The sequence below is a fragment of the Octopus sinensis genome, linkage group LG21 (genome assembly GCF_006345805.1).
Source record: "Octopus sinensis linkage group LG21, ASM634580v1, whole genome shotgun sequence".
Classification (NCBI taxonomy): Eukaryota; Metazoa; Mollusca; class Cephalopoda; order Octopoda; family Octopodidae; genus Octopus; species Octopus sinensis.
Window position 1 is genome coordinate 9,902,043 of NC_043017.1, and position 22,212 is coordinate 9,924,254.

At 39.7% G+C, this 22,212-nt stretch overlaps 2 protein-coding genes across 2 annotated transcripts in view; one reads left to right on the forward strand and one right to left on the reverse strand.

Annotated features, from left to right (window-relative positions):
* LOC115222887 (transcription initiation factor IIB-like) overlaps positions 1-3,459 on the forward strand; it is a 5,403-nt gene extending 1,944 nt beyond the window's left edge. The window contains exon 1 of the mRNA XM_036512055.1: positions 1-3,459. This exon is cut by the window's left edge and continues 1,944 nt beyond it. The gene's annotated coding sequence lies outside the window, so the exon portion shown is untranslated.
* Positions 3,460-5,590: 2,131 nt separating this feature from the next.
* LOC115222995 (N-lysine methyltransferase SMYD2-A-like) lies at positions 5,591-20,559 on the reverse strand. Its single transcript, XM_029793417.2, has 13 exons — positions 20,363-20,559; positions 19,076-19,139; positions 18,081-18,191; positions 15,909-15,978; positions 14,703-14,833; positions 13,946-14,016; positions 12,314-12,422; positions 11,334-11,450; positions 11,133-11,205; positions 9,972-10,112; positions 8,313-8,490; positions 7,030-7,138; positions 5,591-5,856 (listed from the first exon to the last, which is right to left on the reverse strand). The coding sequence occupies exons 1-13, from the start codon at positions 20,464-20,466 to the stop codon at positions 5,749-5,751; spliced, it is 1,386 nt and encodes a 461-aa protein (XP_029649277.1). The 5' UTR covers positions 20,467-20,559; the 3' UTR covers positions 5,591-5,748.
* Between the last annotated feature and the right edge of the window lie 1,653 nt (positions 20,560-22,212).

Here is a 22,212-nt window from a genome sequence, read left to right on the forward strand (position 1 = left end):
TGATGCAAGCACCTTTAAACTGTAGAACGATTTAGTTTCGACTACTGACAATTTTAGAACTTATTAAACCACTTAACAGAGACCAGTGGGAGCAAGCTTTCGGTGAAAGAATATAAAAAGCGAAAATATTTCTTCTGCAAATTACGCAAAAAAAATAATAATCTTTAAATTTTCTCTTCAGCTGAATCGTTCAAGTATTTTCCTTGTGTGTATATGTAAATATATGTGCTCTTGTACATGAATCTATATTTACATGTGTATACACATACATACACAAAAAGTACTTAAACATTAGCGATTCAAAGAAGTGAAAGTATTTGCCGAACGAATTGCTTTCTGCGAAAGATTGCCTGTAACCTATGTATGTATAATGTTGCCAGACAATTGAAAAGAAGCAAAGAACTGCGTATATTCCTTCATCTGGTTGTTTTTGTTTTTCTCACCATTTCATTGTTTTCGAGAGGGTGGCGCTTTGGCAGAATCGTTAGAGTATCGGGCAAATATTACTTCGAGTTCTTCACGTTCTGAGATCAAACCCCACTGGTGTCAACGTTGCCTTTCATCCCTCTGATATCGATCGATCAATCGGAGTATCAGTCAAGTACTGGGATCGATGAAATCAGCTTAAACCTTCCTCTTATAAAATTGCTGGCTCTGAGTTCAAATCCCGTTCAGATCAACTTCACCTTTCACCCATTTAGGCTTCATAAAATAAAGTATCAGGGTCGATGGTATCGACTGAGACCTTCTAAAGCTGCTGTTTTGTGCTTAATCAGAAACCATTATAAGGCAGCAGCAAACTGGCAGAATTCTAAGATCTTTAAATCAGCTAGTCCCCTGTCCCAAAATTTCCGGCCTTGTGCCTATAGTAGAAAGGATTATTATTATTAAGGCAGCGATCTGGCAGAATTGTTAGCATGCCAGGCAAAACGCTTAGCAGCATTTCATCTGTCTCTGTTCCAGGTTCAAATTCCACCCTTACTTTTTATCATTTTTGTGGTCGATAAAATAAGTAGCAGTTGAACACTGGGGTCGATGCAGTTAACTCATCCCTTTCCCTTACAATTGTTGGCCTTGAGCCAGAATTTGAAACTGTTATTATCATTGGGTGAGCTGGAAGAATCTTAGCATGCTGGGCAAAATGCTTAGGGCCATTTTATTTGGGCTCAAATTGTGCTGAGATCATACTTGCTTTCCGTCCTTTCAGGGTCAACAGAATAAGTACGTGTCAAATACTGGGAGTCAATGTAGCCAGCTTCCCCCTTCCCTCAAAATTTTTAGCCATGTACCAAAATCAAAACTAATTATTTTTCATTATAAAGGTAACTGTTATTGGGTCTTTGCATTAGTTGAACAACAAAGCGTATCTGTTTATATTGGAAGTTTAAGTTTGAACCTCTTCTGCAGTGTCACTGAAATCTAGACTGGATGTAGATTCAAACCAGATTTCTGTAGAAATACACTGCTTTCATTTTAATTAATTTTGAAAAATAATCTAGAATTTAGTAAAATAATTTTGTCGTTATTAAGTTGGTTTTTGAAATGTAAATAAACGTGAAATGCAGGTGGCAAGTTATAGTTTAGAGCAGTGCTTTTCAGACTTTTTGCTGGAGCGGAACCCCAAGGAAACATTCCACTGGCTCGAGGAACCTCTGTGCAATAATTTAATAGTCTTATGCACACATATCTGCACAGGAGAATTAAAAATTACTGCCGATTTTAGCAGTTTTGTAACTTCTTGCGGAACCCTGGTTGAAAACCACTGGTTTAGAGACTTGAAACCAAGGGTAGTTTTGGGTGGGTTGATATGAAAAGGGTTAACAGATGATCTGCTTATCCCTTCTTACATAATTTTCTATCAAAGTTGCTGACTTCAACTGCTTTGAGGACTATAGAATCTGTTACTATTAAATTCTTCACTCAGACCAGAAAAATCCACTAAAAAAGTGCAAAAATTCTTTTAGGATATTTCTGTTGAATTACACTATTTTCAGTTAATTTTGAAAATAATGTATTTAATAAATTAACTTTTGTCATTATAAAGCTGGTATTTAGAATATGAATTAACCTGGAATTTTGGTAGGTTTTGTTTTACATTACTTTAATCCTTTAGCATTTAAAACATCCAAAATATTCTGTTTTATATTCCCACTGGCCAAATCTGGTTCCCTCACACCTACTATACAATATCATTCTAAAAATAAACTACTACATCATCAAATTCTTGAAGCTACAAGGTATTTCATAATTAATTCAAAGCAACGTAAATAAATAAGATTGCATTTAACAGAAGAATCTGAATGCTAAGGGGTCAAAACAGATCTCAACTGGGGCAGTTTTGACTGTCCATCTCTCCTCGAACTTTCAGACCTTTTGCCTGTGCCAGAAATGTTAATTGTTTCTTAACCTAGGCACAGTCTGAAATTTGGACAGAGGTAAACAGTTGATTAATCGTTTGCAATTCAGATTATTCTGTCAAATGCAATGCTTATTTATTCACATTGTTTTGAATTAATCATGTGTTATCTGGTGGCTTTCAGTGATGTGATTATTTATGTTTGGAATGACATTGTTGGGTCAGTGTGAAAGATGAGATCTGGTCAGTTTGGACATAAAACAAGGTAGAATATTTGGGTTGGGTATGGCTGGTTTAAATGCTAAAGGGTTAAATCAACCTCAGTGCTTGACCACTATTTTTTTTTTCATGCCATTGGGGCAGTTTAATCAGATTTCTGGCCTTGGGCCTAGAGTGGTGAATTAGTAGAGGACTGTGGCCATGCTGGGGCACTTGCTACCTTCAAGAGCTTTGTCAAAGAAACTGACCACTGCTGTTTTTTTTTTCTTTCTAAGTCTGGTACTTATGCTATCACTCTTACGTCTAACTGCAAAGTTACAAGGATGTGAACAAACCAACATCAGTTGTCAAGTGGTGGGTGGAACAAACACATATACACACGTATTGTACTTATAGATACAGCGGGCTTCCAGGCAGTTTCCATCTGCCAAATTCACTCACAAGGCATTGGGTGATCTGAGACTAGAGAAGACACTTGTCCAAGATGCCACATAGTGGGAATGAACCCCAAACTACGCAGCTGTGGTTACAAAGTGAGCTTCTTAACCACACGACCACGCTTATAGTTCTTTTGTCCCACTTAAATAACGAGGGGAATGTAATTAATTGCTCACCCTCTCTTTCTCTTCCCAACTCCCAAAACTGGTGACTGTCATTGGATGGTAATATGGTGGACGAAATATCAAGCAGTTATGTTCCTTTACATTGCAAGTTTTATCTTGGGGTTGAAGAAATATATGTACCAGTCATGTACTTGGGAGTTGATATAATTAATCAATGGAACCCGTCCCTAACCAAAATTGTATGTAGCCCTTTGTATGTGCCTATGTTCAACAACTGCAGCCAAACAGTGTTGTGCAAGGGTGTAGTTATTACTATTATGTGAAAACCATTATTGTCATCATCATCATCAGTGGGTGTAAGGTGTAGAGACCAAAATCTTGCAGTCCTTGTCAAAAGGAGTTTGTGACCCTCCACCTTACCAGGCTTCTCTCTTCTGTAACACAGCTTAATTCCTTCAAATGTAACATTTCATAGTTACTTTCCTCCTTCCCTTCACATGTAAATCTGGGGCTTTAACATTCACTGTCCCTCAGAGGCAGCCAACTGGCAGAATTGGTTAACGTGGGACAAAATGCTCAGCAGCATTTCTTCCAACTCTCTACGTTCTAAGTTCAAATCCTTTTGGGGTTGATAAAATAAAGACCAGTCAAGTTCTGGGGATGACGTAACCTCCTCCCTGCCCGCCCAAAATTGCTGGTCTTGTGCCAAAGTCAGAATTATTTTCTGTGACTCTAAAGCATCAAACTACTAGAATTGTTTGGAGGTTGGATGAAATGCTCTGCAAAATTTCTTTTGGCTTTTCACATGCTGCCAAGGTCAACATAGCCTTTCATCCTTTTGGGGGTCAATAAATTAATTACCAGTTACATAGTGGGGATTGATGTAATCAACTTAATCCCCTTTCCTTTCTAAATTGCTGGCCTTGTACCAAACTTTGAAACCATTATTATTTCTTGTCATTCTATGTATATTTTTTTTTAGTACAAACTTCATTCAACTTTTGAAAAAAAAAAGCCATGACCTGGTTGTTCCAATCACATTTTCCAGGTGACTTAATCAAATTAATTGAAATCATAATAATAAATGATAATAATGAAGACTTGTGGTGTTCATAAGCACATCAAAGAAATCTAAACATCAATTTTTGATTTCTTTTTGTCTTTTAAAAAAAATAATAAAAAACTTTCCTAAAATTCTCGTCTTGTTTTGATCTCATTCAATGAATCTTCATGGAAATGTCTTTATCTTAAACTCTTTTCTTGATTGTTATTTTTTATGAAATATATTGTTTTTGAATGTTTTAATTAATTTTGAAAAACTAATCAAGAATTTGAAAGGGTTTGCTAAAACAACTAATTTTTTTCATATTTGTTTCAGTCATTAAACTGTGGCCATGCTGGGACACAGCCTTGAGTTTTTAGTTGAATGAATCGACACCAGAACTTATTTTTTTTGTTAAGCCTGGTACTTATTCTATTGGTCTCTTTTGCTGAACTGCTAAGTTATGGAGGTGTAAACACCAGCACAGGTTGTCAAGCAAAGGTGGGGGACAAACACTGACACAAAAGATACACACACACAATGGGCTTCTTTCGGTTTCCGTCTACCAAATCCACTCGCAAGGTTTTGGTCAGCCCAAGTCTATAGTAGAGGACTTTATAAGCTAAGTATCTGTGTAGGTCTTTTAATAGTAAGAAATTGCAGATCCCTTGTCTGTGGCAGGTGAGTCCAACAAACACTGGATTAAGAATCCTTTTGGACACAAAAAAGTTGAAGGCTGCCCAGGCTTTGACTTTTTCTATCTCAGGTTTTTTTGAACCCTGTATTTATGCATTACTATTTATAGGTTTACCTTCTTAAGGCGGCAAGCTGGCAGAATCGTTAGCATGCTGGATGAAAGGTGATCAACTCAGCCCATCCCTACAAATTTCCAACCTTGTGCCTATAGTAGAAAGGATCCTTATTATTATTAAGGCAGTGAGCTCGCAGAACCATTAGCATGCCCGACAAAGTCCTTAGTGGAATTTTGCCCATGTTCTGAGTTCAAACTCCACTGAGGGTGACTTAGCCTTTCATTCCCCTTCAGGGTGGATAAAATAAGTATCAGGCAGGAACACAGGATCAATTTATCCCTATCTTCCAAAAACAAATTCAGGCCCTGTGCCTATAATAGAAAGGATTATTAAGGCAGTGAGGTGGTAGAAGTGTTAGCACACAGACAGAATGCTTGGCAGCAGTTTGCTCATCTTTGCATTCTGGGTTCAAATGACACCGAGGTCAACTTTACATTTCATCCTTTCGGGGTCGATAAAATAAAGTAAGAGCTAAGCACTGGGGTCAATATAATTGACTTACCCACTCCCCTAAAACTTCGGGTCGTGTACCTTGAACAGAAAGGATTGTTGTTGTTAAGGACAGTGAACAGAAGAAATGTTACAAACGCCAGAGTGATAAAGTTGTATTCCTTTTATGTTTTGGGTTCAAATCAAATACAGCTGGTTGAAGTTGGCTCAAGTCCTGAGGCAGAGTCCAAGAAGTCACTTGCATCTACAGAATTGGACTGGTGCCATATTTTGTAAAAAAAAAAAAAAAGTGAGGTAGGTTGAGTTTCATTTGCAGTGCATCGACAGCAGCATGTTGCACTGTTGTTGCAAGTTCCTCGTTTGTTGGTGCAGCGCACTGTCTTCGCCATGCGTGACACGGACCATTTTCTCACACTGGAAAACAAGAACAAATCAGACATGAAGATGAGACGACACGTGTAAAGGTGTGAGAGTGTGTGCAATGTATGTAGACATCATCCTCGTTTTAATGTCCACTTTCCTACGCTTGCATGAGTCAGACAGTTTCCTAATGCAGATTTTCAATGGCTGGATGTCTTTTCTGTCATCAACCCTCACCTGTTTCCAAGCAAGGTTATTTTTTCCCCATGGCCAGACATCTTTGGAAATGAATGACACTGCTTGTATGACAGTGGCACTCATTTACATCTATCATGCAATGGCAAGAAAAGGAGGGACACACACACACACACACACAGTTTATTCTTCAATAAAAATATTGTTGACAGTGGCTTCAAAGTTTTAGCCAATTAAGCTATCATCAGACTGCAGTCCGACCATGGCTTAACTGGCTGGAACTTCGCAGTCACTGTCAGCAATATTTTTGTTTAAAAATAAATTTGTTTTCTACAGATTAAAGTAAAATTGCATCAATCTGTGCCATGCAGCTTCACTCTCCATGCTTTAGCTTTGTTACTATGGCAACAGTCCAGATACTTATTAATCAGAAATTGACTAACCACACATACACACACACATATATATATATATATATATATATTGGAAGGTTTGGAGATGATGTACAGGTATTTTATATTAGAAGAAATGAGGTACTCAAAAAATCGGATGGTTTATATTTACAGATATTTATTTGTATATTACATTTTTTATATATCATATATATATATATATACACACGTATACACACGTATATATATATACACACGTATACACACAAACACCTACAAGGTTTTGTTTGGTTCAAGGCTATAGAAGTCACTTTCCCACGGTTCCACCCAGTGGAACTGAACCCAAAACCATGTTGTTGGGAGGTAAACTTAACACACCCAGATGTGCTTGCATCTAAAGATATTCCACTTTATGCCTTGAGGTTTTTAGCAGCACCATTGAATTGTCAACACTGTTGCACTAACCTGACACAGACTGGACACTAATTTTTGCCAGCCCAGTAAACTGGACAACATGAGGCAAAGCATTTTACTCGCAGACAAAATGAACGTGGAACCTTATGATAAGAACACCGCTGCCCAATCATTAGGCAACTTGTTGCCTCAGATGTATAAAGACATTTCAAATATCAAGTCTCACCTTGTCCAAAACCTGGACGGTTTCTGTAGGCCGGTCGAGATATATATACAGCTTCGCTAACTTCAGTAAAGACAGGCTGTCCATGATGTTGATGCAGGAAGAGTATTGTCTTTAAAGAGAAAAGGGAAAAAAAAAGACAGTTTATTTATTTAACATTACTGAACGTGGCCAATGCCAGTGCCGTCTGACTGGCTCCCGTACATGGTCGATACCAGCCCCCTCACCCTGTCTGGGTCCTGTGCTGGTGGCACATAAAAAGCACCCACTATAATCCCAGAGTGGTTGGCGTTAAGAAGGGCATTCAGCTGTAGAAACACTGCCAGATCAGATTGGAGCCTGAGGCAGCCTCCTGGCTTGCCAGACCCCCTAGTCAAACCATCCAACCCATGCCAGTATAAAAAAACGGACGTTAAACGATGGTGATGATGATGATGGTAGCCTCAGAAAGACAATTCTGCAAATTCTTGTAGAGCAATCAGCACAAATGCTTTGTTTATCGTGATCAAACGCATGTGGTGCACATTAGCTTTGCTCCTTCCATGAAATCAATGTTACCTGAACAGGTGCCGCATGTCAGGTATCAGAGTGAATGTAGAACAACATCAGATGAAGAGTTTTGCTCAAGAACATAACACACCACCCAGTCCAGGGATTGAAACCACAATCTTGCTATCATGAATGCAACACCCTAGCCTGTGCCCTTACATTTAGCATTATTATTACAGAGTTACAAAAGGTGATGAGCTAGCAGAATTGTTAATATTTTTTTCTACTCTAGGCACAAGGCCCAAAATTTTGGAGGAGTTGGGGGAGGCAGTCAATTAGATTAACCCCAGTATGTAACTGGTAATTAATATATCAACCCTGAAAGGATGAAAGGCAAAGTTGACCTAAATTTGAGTCAATTATTATCATCATCCTCATCATCATCGTTTAACGTCCGCTTTCCATGCTATAGCATGGGTTGGCCGGTTCAACTGGGGTCTGGGAAGCCTGAAGGCTGCACCAGGCCCAGTCAGATCTGGCAGTGTTTCAACAGCTGGATGCCCTTCTTAACGCCAACCACTCCGTGAGTGTAGTGGGTGCTTTTTACGTGCCACAGACACAGGTGCCAGACAAGGCTGGCAAACGGCCACGCTCGGATGGCGCTTTTTACGTGCCACCGGCACGGAGGCCAGGCGAGGCTGGCAGCGGCCACGATCGGATGGTGTTTGTTACATGCCACCAGCACGAAGATTCTATTATGAAGAAGAGAAAGCAGAGGAAAGAAAGCTTTAACTTACGGCACTTGTTTTAAGACCTTCTCGCTGTAAACTGCTGCTTTCTCCCATAACTGCAGGGAAATGCAAGCGTCTTTGGCAATTGCCATTGTACTGACAATATTCAAATTAGATTCATGGAATAAACTATTTTCAACTTTCTTCAAGTTTTCTTCAGCAGAGTCTAAGGCATTTTGGATTTCTGGAGAGAGAGAGAGAGAGAATTTTAAAAATATAATTTTTTATTTCTTGTTTTGAGAAGGTTATTTCTGTGAACAAAAAACTAGTTGTATGATGTATATGTTGGTGGTGCAGTATGATGGGACAATAGGAGCAGCAGAGGTGGGATGTGTTGTGTAATGCGAGGGGAGTCATAGATGAGATATTGTGTGTCATTGATGTCATCATCATCATTGTTGTTTCAATGTTCACTTTCCTCTGCTCACATAAAATGGATGTAATTTGTTGAGGCAGATTTTCTAAGGCCAGATATCCTTCCTGTCACCATCCCTCACCTGTTTCGAAGTAAGGTAATATTTTCCCATAACAAGACATGTTTACCTTGGAAGACAGGAAATGAAGGGCACAGCTAGCACGACAATGACACTCATTGGGCATTTTCCGTCCGGGTTGCGGATCTGTGGAATAAGCTGCCGGACGAGATAGTGAAGATGCCGACGACCGCTCGGTTCAAAGTCTCCCTTGACCACAAATGGCCTGAACTCTTTGTATGAACACCACCCTGTACATACCTCTCCATGTCCCCCCTACATGGCCTTGCTTTTTGCTTTTTGAGCCAAAAAATTAACTTAACTATTTAAAACTATCACATGATGCCAAGTCAAGGAGACACCAACTCAAACACACACATAAAGTTGTTTCAGTTTCCATCAACCAAATCCACAAGGCTTTGGTTGGCCCAGAACTATAGTAGAAAGCATTACACAGTGGAACCTCAGTTTATGATTCTGTTGTTAAACCTAAATAAATCTTGGAATTAAATGGTTTTGATTTACTGTCAGGTGATTTTCGGCCAACCTTGTGTTAAGTTAAGTTAAGTTAATTTTTTGGCTCAAAAAGCGAAAAGCAAGGCCATGTAGGGGGACATGGAGTTATGTACAGGAAGGGTATTCATGCAAAGAGTTCAGGCCATTTCTGGTCAAGAGAGACTTTGAACCGAGCGGTCGTCGGCATCTTCACTATCTCGTCCGGCAGCTTATTCCACAGATCCGCAACCGGGACGGAGAAAGCCCCTCTCCTTCGATTGAGATGAAATCGTTGCAGATAGAGCTTTTCGGAGTGACCCCGCAGCCAACGCTCTGGAGCAGGAGTGAAGAACAGCTCTTTCGAGAGGTTACACTTTCCGCTTATGATATTGTGTGAGTGTATGCGTGTGTGTCTTCGTATGTATGTGTGTGTACTGTTGTCTAAATATCATGTGATGGTTTTAAATGAACATCATCATCATCATATAAACAAGGTTGTTTGTTTCCAATCTTCCATGAAAAACAAGTGGTGCTCACCAAAGAGTTTGTCCAACAGACACAACTATGTTTTCAAGAATTGTCCAATGAGATCCAGCAGGGCACAATGTTTGGCAGTGGTGATAAAGTGATTGTCAAGAAAGGAATGGTAAGTGATGAGGAACGATAGTTAGAGACAACAAATAATGGAAATACTGACCTCCACTCTCAAACATCTTATTTAAATCCTTTACAAATTTCCTGGTTTCCATCCACAACTGGCAAACCTCATCAACATATTCAGTAGGGAATTCCATCACTTTACACTTCACACAGGGCCACAACTGACAGTAGCCATCATCTGAAAGAAAGCATTTGAGGAATCTTATAGAAAAACTGTGATGTTTAAGATAATAAACTTTACTTAAGCTCTTTGCTCCTTATGGAGCAGAATGCATCAATGACATTTCTCCACTGTTTGCGACTCTGGGCAGTTGGATCCCTACTTTTACAGTACCCCATCTTCCTGAAGGAAGGCCTTCCGCTTCCAAGTCTTGGTGGTTTTAGATTGCCATCGAGGTTCTGTAACTTTGTTTTTGCCTCTCTAGGTAGCAAAGTTGGCCATATGTAAGCCCATTTTTACCTCTGGGAAGAGGTGGTCCATATTAGTTTAGCCCCTGTCCTTTGACCTGTCCAGCAAAGGAGGAGGATCTACCAGGGGCTTGCACTCCCCTGGCATAGCTCTCAGGGGACATCAATGCATACAAGCCACCTCAGTGCAACAAAGACTGCACCTTGTGGTGAAATGTTATAAATTACAAAAATCTAATTATTTACACAAATGCTGTCACCCTTAACTGCTTCAAACTCATGTCTTATAGGTTCCCTTTTTCTAATTCCATCCATTTATCTTTTCTACTCACAGACATGACCAACTGAGACTGTGGATAATGTCCAACAAACTCATTCTTGGTCTATCCCTAGGGGTCTTGTTGGTTGGCTTGGACTTGAAGAATCCCTTTTGTGATTATTTCCTGTGACATTCTAAGCACTTGTCCATAATACCAGAGGTGTGACCTCTCAATGTGGAGCAGTGGTGGTTCAACCGAAAGGGACTCCCTGATCTCTGATCTATGCACTTTGTCAAGTAGCATTACTCGAGAGATCCTTTGAAGGATCCCCATTTCAGATGCTCGTATTCCTGATCGTAATCTTTTGGTCATTAAACAACATTTACAATCATATAGGTATGGACCAAGATGAAAACTGAGCAGAAGATAGCAAATTTATCTTTTTTTTTTTATATACCAACCTCCCCTCTGGAAAGGAACAAATGCTGAAGATGGTGCCAGCAGCTGTAAATTTAGCATTAATTACTTACTGTTAATTTCTTTAATCCCAGTAAATCCATCACAGTTAGCCATAAAACACTTCACACTGGTCATTTGTTTATCCTATAAAAGAAAGTAGAAGCAAATTATATGCAAATACATGTATAGGTACAGGGGTGGTGGCTGTGTGGTTAAGAAGCTCACTTTGCAAGAAAAGAAAACCCCTAAGGCTATGAAAACAAAGTATTTACCGTTTGCTCTGCATCTGTGGTACACATGGAACAGAGACATCTGAAATAGTATCGCTGTAGTAATTCTTCTCTCCTTTCCCAGCTGGGGGCATCGTTCTGGATGTAACTGATGAAAACCTGAAAGAAAGGAACAGCAAATACTGAAATATATTTATTTCTTTATTACCCACAAGGGGCTAAACACAGAGGGGACAAACAAGGACAGACAACGGGATTAAGTCGATTACATCGACCCCAGTGCGTTACTGGTACTCAATTTATCGACCCCGAAAGGATGAAAGGCAAAGTCGACCTCGGCGGAATTTGAACTCAGAACGTAGCGGCAGACGAAATACCACAAAGCATTTCGCCCGGCGTGCTAACGTTTCTGCCAGCTCGCCGCCTTAATATATTGTTTGGGCCAAACATCTGTGGTGTCTGTGTATATAAACATGTACGTAGTGTGCAAATATTTTTTTGTGCGTCTGTCTGTGCATGTATGGGTATATGGGTATCTGTATGTGTGTGGACGTGAGCATGAAGGTAGGTGTGTGAACGAGTGTGTCTAAGTCAGTGTGCACCAAATCAAAGATCTGTCGTGTATTTACCGATGTATGAGTAAATATATATCTGTATGTGTGTGTGAATGAATGCATCTATGTAGGTGTCTGTTGTATGAGTTAGTGTGTTCATGTTATGCATAAGCATACGTGTGTGTATGTGTGTGTATCTAATAAACAAAGATGACTCCAAAGATTGCACCCCCTTGAATGAAAATAGATGAGACCTTTCGTTCTGGTTCAATTAAGCACACAACACGCAACAGTGGCTACGTCTTGTTCAAGGGGAATAACTTAGAGAAGAGCAGAAGTTGTATGTGGGTGTGCATGAATCCTTTCTACTGGAAGCACAAGGCCTCCAGTAAAAGATGACAATGATAAAATGAGGAGAAAAAGAAAAGACAGCAGAAAAATAGTAAAACAGAAATACAAGTTGTATACCTGATTAGGTAATGGTTGTGTTATTGGCTCCAGGGCCCTGATGGCAAGTTTTGTGCCACTAAAGCTTACAATAGCATTAGGACAACATTGGTGATCCAAATACGATGCCCTGGAAACAAGTAAATCATATGATTAGCTATCGATTTAAACCAACCATACCTGGCCCAAATATTTTACCTGGTCTATGTTCAAACTGGCAGATCCAGTTTTTCACGTCTAACTCTTACAACAGCAATTCAAAAATAAACAATTACATCATTGAAATCTCAAAGCTAAGAGATAATGCATGATTAATTCAAAGCAATGTGAATATTTAAGCATTGCATTTGACAGAGAAATCTAAATGCTAAATGGTTAATATAAATATTCATGATACAGATATTTGTAGGAAGATCTTTAAGCAATGCAGTTGAGAAAACACCAGTAACATTTTTTCTCTAATCTCTTGGATTATTTTGTAGCTTATATTTTATAAAGGGAAGCTTTCCCGAAATATAATAGAAGCATTATTAAACAACCTATGTAGGATGATATCATATTTTGCCTAACTTCTCACCTAAATTGCTTCAAGGTTTTCTTAAAAAAATTACTTATACCATTTACACATTGCAATGTTTCAAACAAATGACAGTACTCCATCCTGGACATTATTGTCTGGAGTTCTAGAACTCATAATGCAGGTTCCCTGGTTCCTATGGCATACAAGTGACCAAAATCACAACATTTCCCTTAAACAGGATGACAGTCCGTCACAAGGGGTGACCCAATTACAGCTGAGTAGACTGGACCAACATGAAATAAAGCGTTTTTGCTCAAGAACACAAAGTGCTGAATGGTCCAGGAATTGAAACCACAATCTTGTGATTGTGAGTGTACCACTCTAACCACTAGGCCACACAGTCTCACTTTAACAAATATCCATGGTTTTAATATAAAATACAATTAAATGGCTCGTTAATATGGCTCTATGGGTCCTAAATTAATGAGATAAATCAGAGAGAAATTCCTGATGCAGTTGCTAGACGTGCAAAATTCAGCAGTCAAATCTCCCACAAATCACTGCGTTAAAAAGAAAAAAGGACACAGTGGATGATGCAGTCCCAAACAACCTGAGAAAAAGACTGGTTGGTCACAACTGGAATACTTTTGATCAAAGATTTGCCTCAATCAGGAATGACTCAGGGTTAAATAAATAGCAGTGATGATGATGATGATGATAATAGAGGGGAGATGATAAAAATGGTGTAGAAATGATGAGGACGATAATATTGGTGGTAGTAATGTTGTTGTTGTTGATGATGATGATGGTGGTGATTCAAAGAGTGGAGATGATAAAGGCATAGAGATGATGATGAAGTTGGTGATGGTGATGGTCATGCTGGTGGTATTGATGATGATGCTGATAATAGTGATGGTGATGCAGAGGGAGTGGAGGTGATGGTGGTGGTGGTGAAGGTGAGTGGCGGTGGTAGCAGGAGAGCAAAATATTTAAGGGGCACTTACAAATCCGAGGGAGGAAGGTTGTTGGTTTATTCCTCCCCTCTCACTCACCCACCCACCCCACCCTCATCAACCAGATAAACCCAGTACAAACCAAACAGCCACCAGAAAGAGGTCGGAGGTGATACTCACCCCAGATAAACTCCAGATCCAATGACATTTTCGTGAAGCTCATCATGGATGCTGTAACTGTTGATGACCATCTGTAAGACAAAAGACACATCGGTTTTAAGGGCCCCAGAAACAACAGAAGGCATTAAGGTCAGTAGTAGTGGTAATAGTGGTGGTGGTGATAACAGTAGTAGGACTGATGGTGGTAGTAATAATAATAATGGTGGTGGTGGTGGTAGTAGTAGTAGTAGTAGTAGTAGTTCTATTGATATTAGCTCTCTATAACTTCATGTAATAAAGTGTTCCCTGATAATCCGTTCCAGTTAAGCATCCAAATACACCTGGAACATCCAATACAGGATTCTGAGCAACCGGATTTGCATACAAGCTTGGGTTTATCTTAATTTTTCATATATATATACATAATGGTATCGACCAGGTTATGGGATGTTGTTATACATTGCTGATCACAATGTGCATTAGCTTTTGAATGACACCACCTTGTTGGTTAGGTGAGCAGGCAAACATTACCTCTGATCGGAAGGATATTCCGAGACAGGGTTACCTATTTAATGACTTCATGTGCTGGAGCAATGTGAAATGAAAGGTTTTGCTCAACAACAGAATGTGTTGCCCAGTTTGGAAATCAAACCCATGACCTAGCAATTATGAGTGTAACCACCAGACCATGCAGAAAGGGAGAGAGAGAGAGAAGGGGGAAGGGAGAGAGAGAGAGAGAACCAGAGAATGTGCTTGCTGAGGATCCAGCAATACCTACCTTACCAAAGAACTCCCACAACTGTGGAACTGGTGGCAGAACTTCGCTACCTTCCAGAACTTTCGATAAAATACTCAGCACATGGGCAAACTGCTTACATCGTAGTTCGTCTTGCTGCATTCTCTCCAAATCTGTTGGACAGACAACACAATACATGAATTTATTAATGTCTTCTGTTTTACCTGCATTCACCTTACTGTCTGCTAATTGTTTGTCTTCTCATGCACCCCCTAATGTCATCTTGTTACCTCTGAAATAAATTAGATGCATGAGAGGCTGTATAGCTAAAGAGCTTGGTTCCCAACTATTTGGTTTTCGGTTTAGTCCCACTGCATGGCATCTTGGGCAGGTGTCATCAACTATAGCCCCTGGGTCAACCAATGCCTTGTGAGTAGATTCAGTAGACAGAAACGTTAGCACACCGGGCGAAATGCTTAGCAGTATTTCGTCTGCCGTCACGTTCCGAGTTCAAATTCCACCGAGGTCGACTTTGCCTTTCATCCTTTCGGGGTCGATAAATTAAGTACCAGTAACGCACTGGGGTCGATATAATCGCCTTAATCCGTTTGTCTGTCCTTGTTTGTCCCTTCTGTGTTTAGCCCCTTGTGGGTAGTAAAGAAATAGGTATTTCGTCTGCCATTACATTCTGAGTTCAAATTCCGCCGAGGTCGACTTTGCCTTTCATCCTTTCGGGGTCAATAAATTAAGTACCAGTTACTCACTGGGGTTGATGTAATCAACTTAATCCATTTGTCTGTCCTTATTTGTCCCCTCTATGTTTAGCCCCTTGTGGGCAATAAAGAAATAAGAAACTGAAAGCCTGCATAGACACATGTATGCATGCATATACATACATACATATATATATCATCATCATTTAATGTCTACCTTCCATGCTGGCATGGGTGGGACATATATATACACATATGTATGTATTTATAGATCTCTTGGAGACAGGTGAGGGTTAGCAACAGGAAGAGCATCAAGCCATAGAAAGTCTGCTGCAACAAATTCTGTCCAATTCATGTCAGCACAGAAAAGTGGACTTTAAATGATGACTACATGATATCAAGACAAGGATACACACAAACACATACATATATGTGTATATAAGACAGGCTTCTTTCACACACACACACACATACTCACTGCTTATGAAATACTGGGAGGAATAAATAATGAAAACAAAGAGAAAACCAGTCTTACGTGACATCAGGTCTGAGAACGAACGCTTCCAGTAAGGGTCTGTGCTAATCATTTTAGTGTGATCACCATTCTGAAGAGAAAGGAAATTCGGAATATAAGCATATGCCAGCATGGAAGACAAACAGTAAATGATGATGACATCCATGTGTGTATATACACATGCACATATATATGCGCGTGCATATATACCATACATATATATATATATATATATATATCTAATTTAATATATATATATATATATATATATACACTCTTGGAGTGGTTGGCATTAGGAAGGGCAACCAGCTGTAGAAACATTGCCAGATCAGATTGGAGCCTGGTGCAGCCTTCTGGCTTGCCAGTCCTCAGTCAAACCGTCTAACTCATGCCAGCATGGAAAGCAGACGTTAAACGATGATGATGATGATGATAATGATATATATATATATATAGACAGATAAAGAGAGTCTTTGAAAAGGTTTATTTATATTTATTTAACCAGTTTCACAATTTCCTGATTTTCAAAAGTAGTGTTAAATAGAAGAAGGTGGAGGTAAGCTGTATTTGCCTTGGTTTTGACTGAAGTTTGATAATTTGCTCCTTTTTAATGAAAGATTATGATTTACATTGCTATCAGTGGAAGCTCATTTTGATTGGTTGAAGCTGGTCATAAGGTAAGAAGGTCATGTGACTGCATGAATAATAATTGCACCAATAGTTAAGGCTGAATCAGTCGAGTGGATGCATCATGCCATACATAGACTGGATTACAATTGTGTATTTGGTCACTTGACTATATGGACATAATTCCACTAAAGAGAAGGCTGTGCCATGCGATAAAATGAACAACAGTTTGTCAGAAGAGCAAAAAATGGAGAAATAGCTTACTTATATCAGGGGATGCAGAAAAGTTCCTGGCTTTGGGTAAAAGAAAGTACAGTTAATTATGATTTTATTCAAAATATACTCCTCTTAAATTCACACACTTATTGCAGTGGTCCTTCAGTTTTTCTAAGCTCTGTAAAAGAACTTGGAAGGTTGAGCCTTCAACCAGGCCTTTCACGATACTTTTAAAGCCAAGAACTTTTCAACACCCCGTCATGGAAACTATGCGAAAGCTGACATTGGAACATGATGATGTGGACAATGCCAGTAACATGTAAAAGGCACCCAGTACACTCCTGTAAAGTGGTTGGCATTAGGAAGGGCATCCAGCTGTAGAAACCATGCCAAAACAGATTGGAACCTGGTGCAGCTTTCCAGTTCCAGTGAAACCATCTAACCCAGGGTTACTCAACCAGTTTTTGTTTATGGATCCCTTTAATTACTACTTTATTCTGATAGATCCCCATAGCCGTTCAATATTTAAAAACTAGTTTTATAGAAACTTCTCTCAAACCTCCTCTTTTGTTTTTCACACATTAACTTGTGTAGGTTGAACTAAGTAAAATGTTACTGAAAGAAACCCAGCTGTTTCTTACAATACATACCAATACATACATCTAAAGCAAAATTTTTCCAGGGCCCCTTAAAATATTGTGGACCCCCAAAAATCTTATATGGACCTTGTTGAGACCCACTCATCTAACCCATGTCAGCATGGAGAATGGATGCTAAATGATGATGATGAGGAGGAGATAAGCCCAGTTTGCACATGCCGAGTGAGGGCTGGCTTGGCACAAGACAACAACAACAGCTGTGGATGCGCAATGGCCCAGTGGTCAGGGCAGCAGACTCGCGGTTGTAAGAACACAGTTTCGATTCCCAGACCGAGGCTCCAGCAGGGAAGGATGGTGAACCCCACTGTACTCTTTCACCACAACTTTCTCTCACTCTTTCTTCCTACTTCTGACACAAAGCAGAGGAACCATGGTGTAACCCACTATGGTGTGGTAAACTTTCAGACCCTAGTCTAGATTGCAAATCCTCTGTACCCCAGGATGGTTCAGCTCTCCACCCGTTAAAAGCCACCATTAACAGAATGAGGATAACAATGTAGCTTTCATGCCCATGCAACCGCCAATCTATCGCATGTGGTGGATGGATCTTCAAGTTGCCACACGCATTCTTAGTAGCTTAAAGTAGGCTCGAATTAGAGATTATTCTTTGTGGCTAATGGCGCGAGTCCTGATTGGAAGAAGAAGAAGACAACAACAGCTAGCAGACAAACAAACAATAGAAACATACTACCTGGTACCTGATAATTATTCTCAGAAGCATTCGTATACTTTCAGACAAGACTTCAGGCACAACATCGATGAAAAATGGACATTCTTGCTTGTGGATTGACCAATCAGCTTTCTGGAAATGAAAGATACCAAACATGTTGAAATGTTTCATGTTAATTCATTGTAATTCATAAAATCACAATAACATTTTGAAATTTTGAGACAGGCCCAGTAATTTTCGTGGGTGGGTGCCACTCAATTACATCACCCTCCCCCATGCCCCGTGCTCACAAGAACTTGTTTTATCAACCCTGAAAGAAGGAAAAGCTAAGTTGACCTTGGTGTCATTTGAACCCAGAATGTAAAGTTGGAAGAAATGCCACTAAGCATTATATTTGATGCTCTCATGATTCTGCTAACTTGCTACCTTGATAATGGACTTTCCTGTCAAAGATGATGTCTGAGTGTTCAGTTTTGCCAAACAATCTTCACAAATGACTTGTTCATAGTGATCAAATGTATGTATTGTATATTAGCTCACCACTCTCTCCATCAAATCAACGTTACCTCAACAGGTGGATGGTGTCCCACACATCAGGTGTTGAAGTGATCGCAGATGACTGAGGACTGGCTGCACCAGGCTTCAATCTGATCTGGCAGAGTTTCTACAGCTGGATGCCATTCCTAACACCAACCACTCTGAGAGTGTAGTGGGTGCTTTTACGTGCCACCAGCATGAGGACCAGTCAGGCAGTACTGGCAACGGCCACGCTCAAATGGTGTTTTTTATGTGCCACCTGCACAGGAGCCAGTCCAGCAGCACTAGGGCATCCAGCCATAGAAACTATGCAATAACAGACATTGGAGTTTGACACAGTCCACCAACACACTGGATCCTGTCAAGGCATCCAACCCACGCCAGCATGGAACACAGGTATTACACAATGATGATGATGATGAAATAAATTAATGAAAAAGAAAATAGATGAAAGCAAAGGACAGTTTTAAGGGATTTACCTGACAGCTGGAATTGCAGTATCTCAGAAGTTTACATCTAGAACAGTGTTTCAGGCTGGAAGCACTGTGAAGAAGATGAGGTGAAAGAAAATATAATGTTATAGTGTAAAGAGGCAATGGTTATGAGAACAGTGGGGTGGGGTTAGATATTTAGGTTCCTAACGACACAAGTGGTAGCATGGAAGTTTGCTTTGTAACTGCAGTACCTTGCATACGTGTCTTCTACAATACTCACCTTCCTTCTCAAGTCATGCTGACTCATAGGGGCTGGTTTCCTCGTTTTCCTTGGCGTATATCTTCCCCACCTGGACAGGATGCTGGTCTGTCGCAGGATTCCTCCCGAAGACGTATTATCAACCAACAAAGATTATAAACTCTTAACGAACAGGTGTTTGTGTGTGTGTGTGTGTGTGGCCATAACTATAGAAGTGTTTTTTCCCCCTGACTTTGTTCTCTTATAACTTCCTCAAAAGTGCAAATTTTTTAAATGCAATTTCCTGAAAATACATTTTCGTGGGTGTACAGTACGGTGATCTTGATAAGACTTGTTTTAAAAATACATTCGTAATCTATACCATCTAAAATGTATCTGGAAAATTTCATTAGAAAAAAATTGCCTTAAACAAAAGTCCGATCAGAGAGGGAAATGAAATCTTAAATTTTTATTTTTTCAGTTTTCTTTCTAATATAATCACAATCTACAATACCTAGAATAGGCGATCTTTCGTCTCTAGTAGACCTTTCCGTCGATTTCCGTAAAAAAAATTTTTTTTTTTACATATGGGCTTGCGGGAACTTTTGAAGTAATATACATACATATACACATACACCGAGTAAAAAATTTCAGTTATCTCTCTCTTTCACACATTACTCTCTCTGTCTCTTCACACACACTAACAGAAGCACTTCACTTACACAACATACTGTCTGTCTCCCACACCCCATCAAACACACACACGCACGCACACACATATGTCCATCAATGCTCCCATGCACGGTAACTTCAAAAGAACTTCCTTCGTCATACAATCGCTTTCTCTTAGTCTCTTTCGCTCTCATTACTTCAAAAGTTCCCGCAAGCCCATACGTAAAAAAAAAAATTTTTTAACGGAAATCGACGGAAAGGTCTACTAGAGACGAAAGATTACCCCTAGAATATATATCTGAAAATTTTCAGCAAAAGATATATATTTTTAAGAAAGTTATAGGAAGCCAAAGTCGGTAGATGGGAGGAACAGACGTCTGTAGTTAAGCCAATGTATGATGCGGATGACGAACTGTTATTACCTTTTAAAACAAGAACTACAATGGTTCTTTAGTTCTTTGTCAGACACTACATGAACGTAGGGCGATTCACGATAGATCACTTCACCAGGGGCCACAGGTTTCATTCTCTTCTACTTAATAGAAACAACAAACTGTAAAATTTCTTTACCGCCAATTATAGCAGTAGAAACGGTGTAACGGTGTAGACATAGTTTATGTGCCTTTCCGTTAAATATTCCAGATTCGACTGACTGATTGACAAAACGGATCTTTTTTTTTCTTCTTTTATTCTTTCACATGTCTCAGTCATTCGTCATTCTTGGGCACCGCCATGGAGGTTTTGTAGTCGAACTAATCAACCTCACAACCACTTTAGTTGATCTAATCGACTACATTCTCCCACAAGATTACTGGCCTAGTGCCAAAATGTGAAACTATGATTATTATTATTATTATTATTATTATTATTATTATTATTATTATTATTAAGGCGGCGAGCTGGCAGAATCGTTAGCGCACTGGGCAAAATACTTAGCGACATTTTGTCTGTCTTTACGTTCTGAGTTCAAATTTCATCGAGGTCGACTTTGCCTTTTATCCTTTCGGGGTTGATGAAATAAGTAGCAGACCAGTACTTGGATTGATGAAATCAACTAATCCCCTTCCCCCAAATTTCTGGCCTTGTGCTTATAGTAGAAAGGATCATCATTATTATTATTATTATTATAAGGTGGTGAGCTGGCAGAATTGTTAGCATACCAGGCGAAATGCTGAGCGGTATTTGCTATGTTCTGAGTTCAAATTCTGCTGAGGTCAGCTTTGCCTGCTCTCCTTTCAAGGTTGATAAATTATGTAGCAACGAAACACTTGGGGTCGATGTAATCAACTCATCCGCTCCCCCAAAATTTCAGGCCTTGTGCCTTTTGTGGAAGGGATTATCATTATTATTATTCAGAGGCAGTGACTGAAACCTTTGGCGATATGCTGTGCTTGAGAGGACCCCGTAGTTGTGTCTGATGATGGTGTCATGTAAGTGGCACCCATGCCAGTGACATGTAAAGAACACCTTTTGAGTGTTGGGCCTCATGGAGGCAAAGTGTCTGAACACATTTCAAGCATTGGGTCTCATGGAGGCAAAGTGGTTGAGCTGCCTTTCAAGTGTTGGGCCTCATGGAGGCAATGACCGAGACCTTTGGCATTATGTCATGCTTTATGTCATGGTGGTAGTGGTGGTGGTGATGGTGGTGATGATGATGATGACGATGGCGATGAGGCCACCGACGCCGACACCGACGATGATGATGATGATGATGTTTGCTGATCATCGACCAATCGCTGATAAGACAGGGTCAGCTAATGTATTTGATTGTGTTACTCAACTGCCATTCCCAACATTATATTCACAGTCATCCTCAATGCCAGACAATGAATAACAATGACTGAATCAAAAATATGGAGAGTTTTGTTTATTTAACCCTTCAGTTTTCAAATTCCTCTGTAAATGTCATGCTTATTTATTCACCTTGTTTTTAATTAATCATGCATTTAGATTAATCATTTGAATTAATCACGCATTATTTCGTAACTTCAAGATAACCTTGATGTGACAGTTTATTTTAAGAACGACATCGTTGGTTAGGTGTATCAGGCCTGGTCTGGTCAGTTGGAAGATATTTGAGCCAGATTTGGCCAATTCAAATGTTTCAAGTGCTAAAGGGACAGTTTCTTATATATTTTTTAATTTTATTTATATTTTTTATACATATATTTTTTTCATACACACGGCGCAGAAGTGGCTGTGTGGTAAGTAGCTTGCTTACCAACCACATGGTTCCGGCTTCAGTCCCACTGCGTGGCACCTCGGGCAAGTG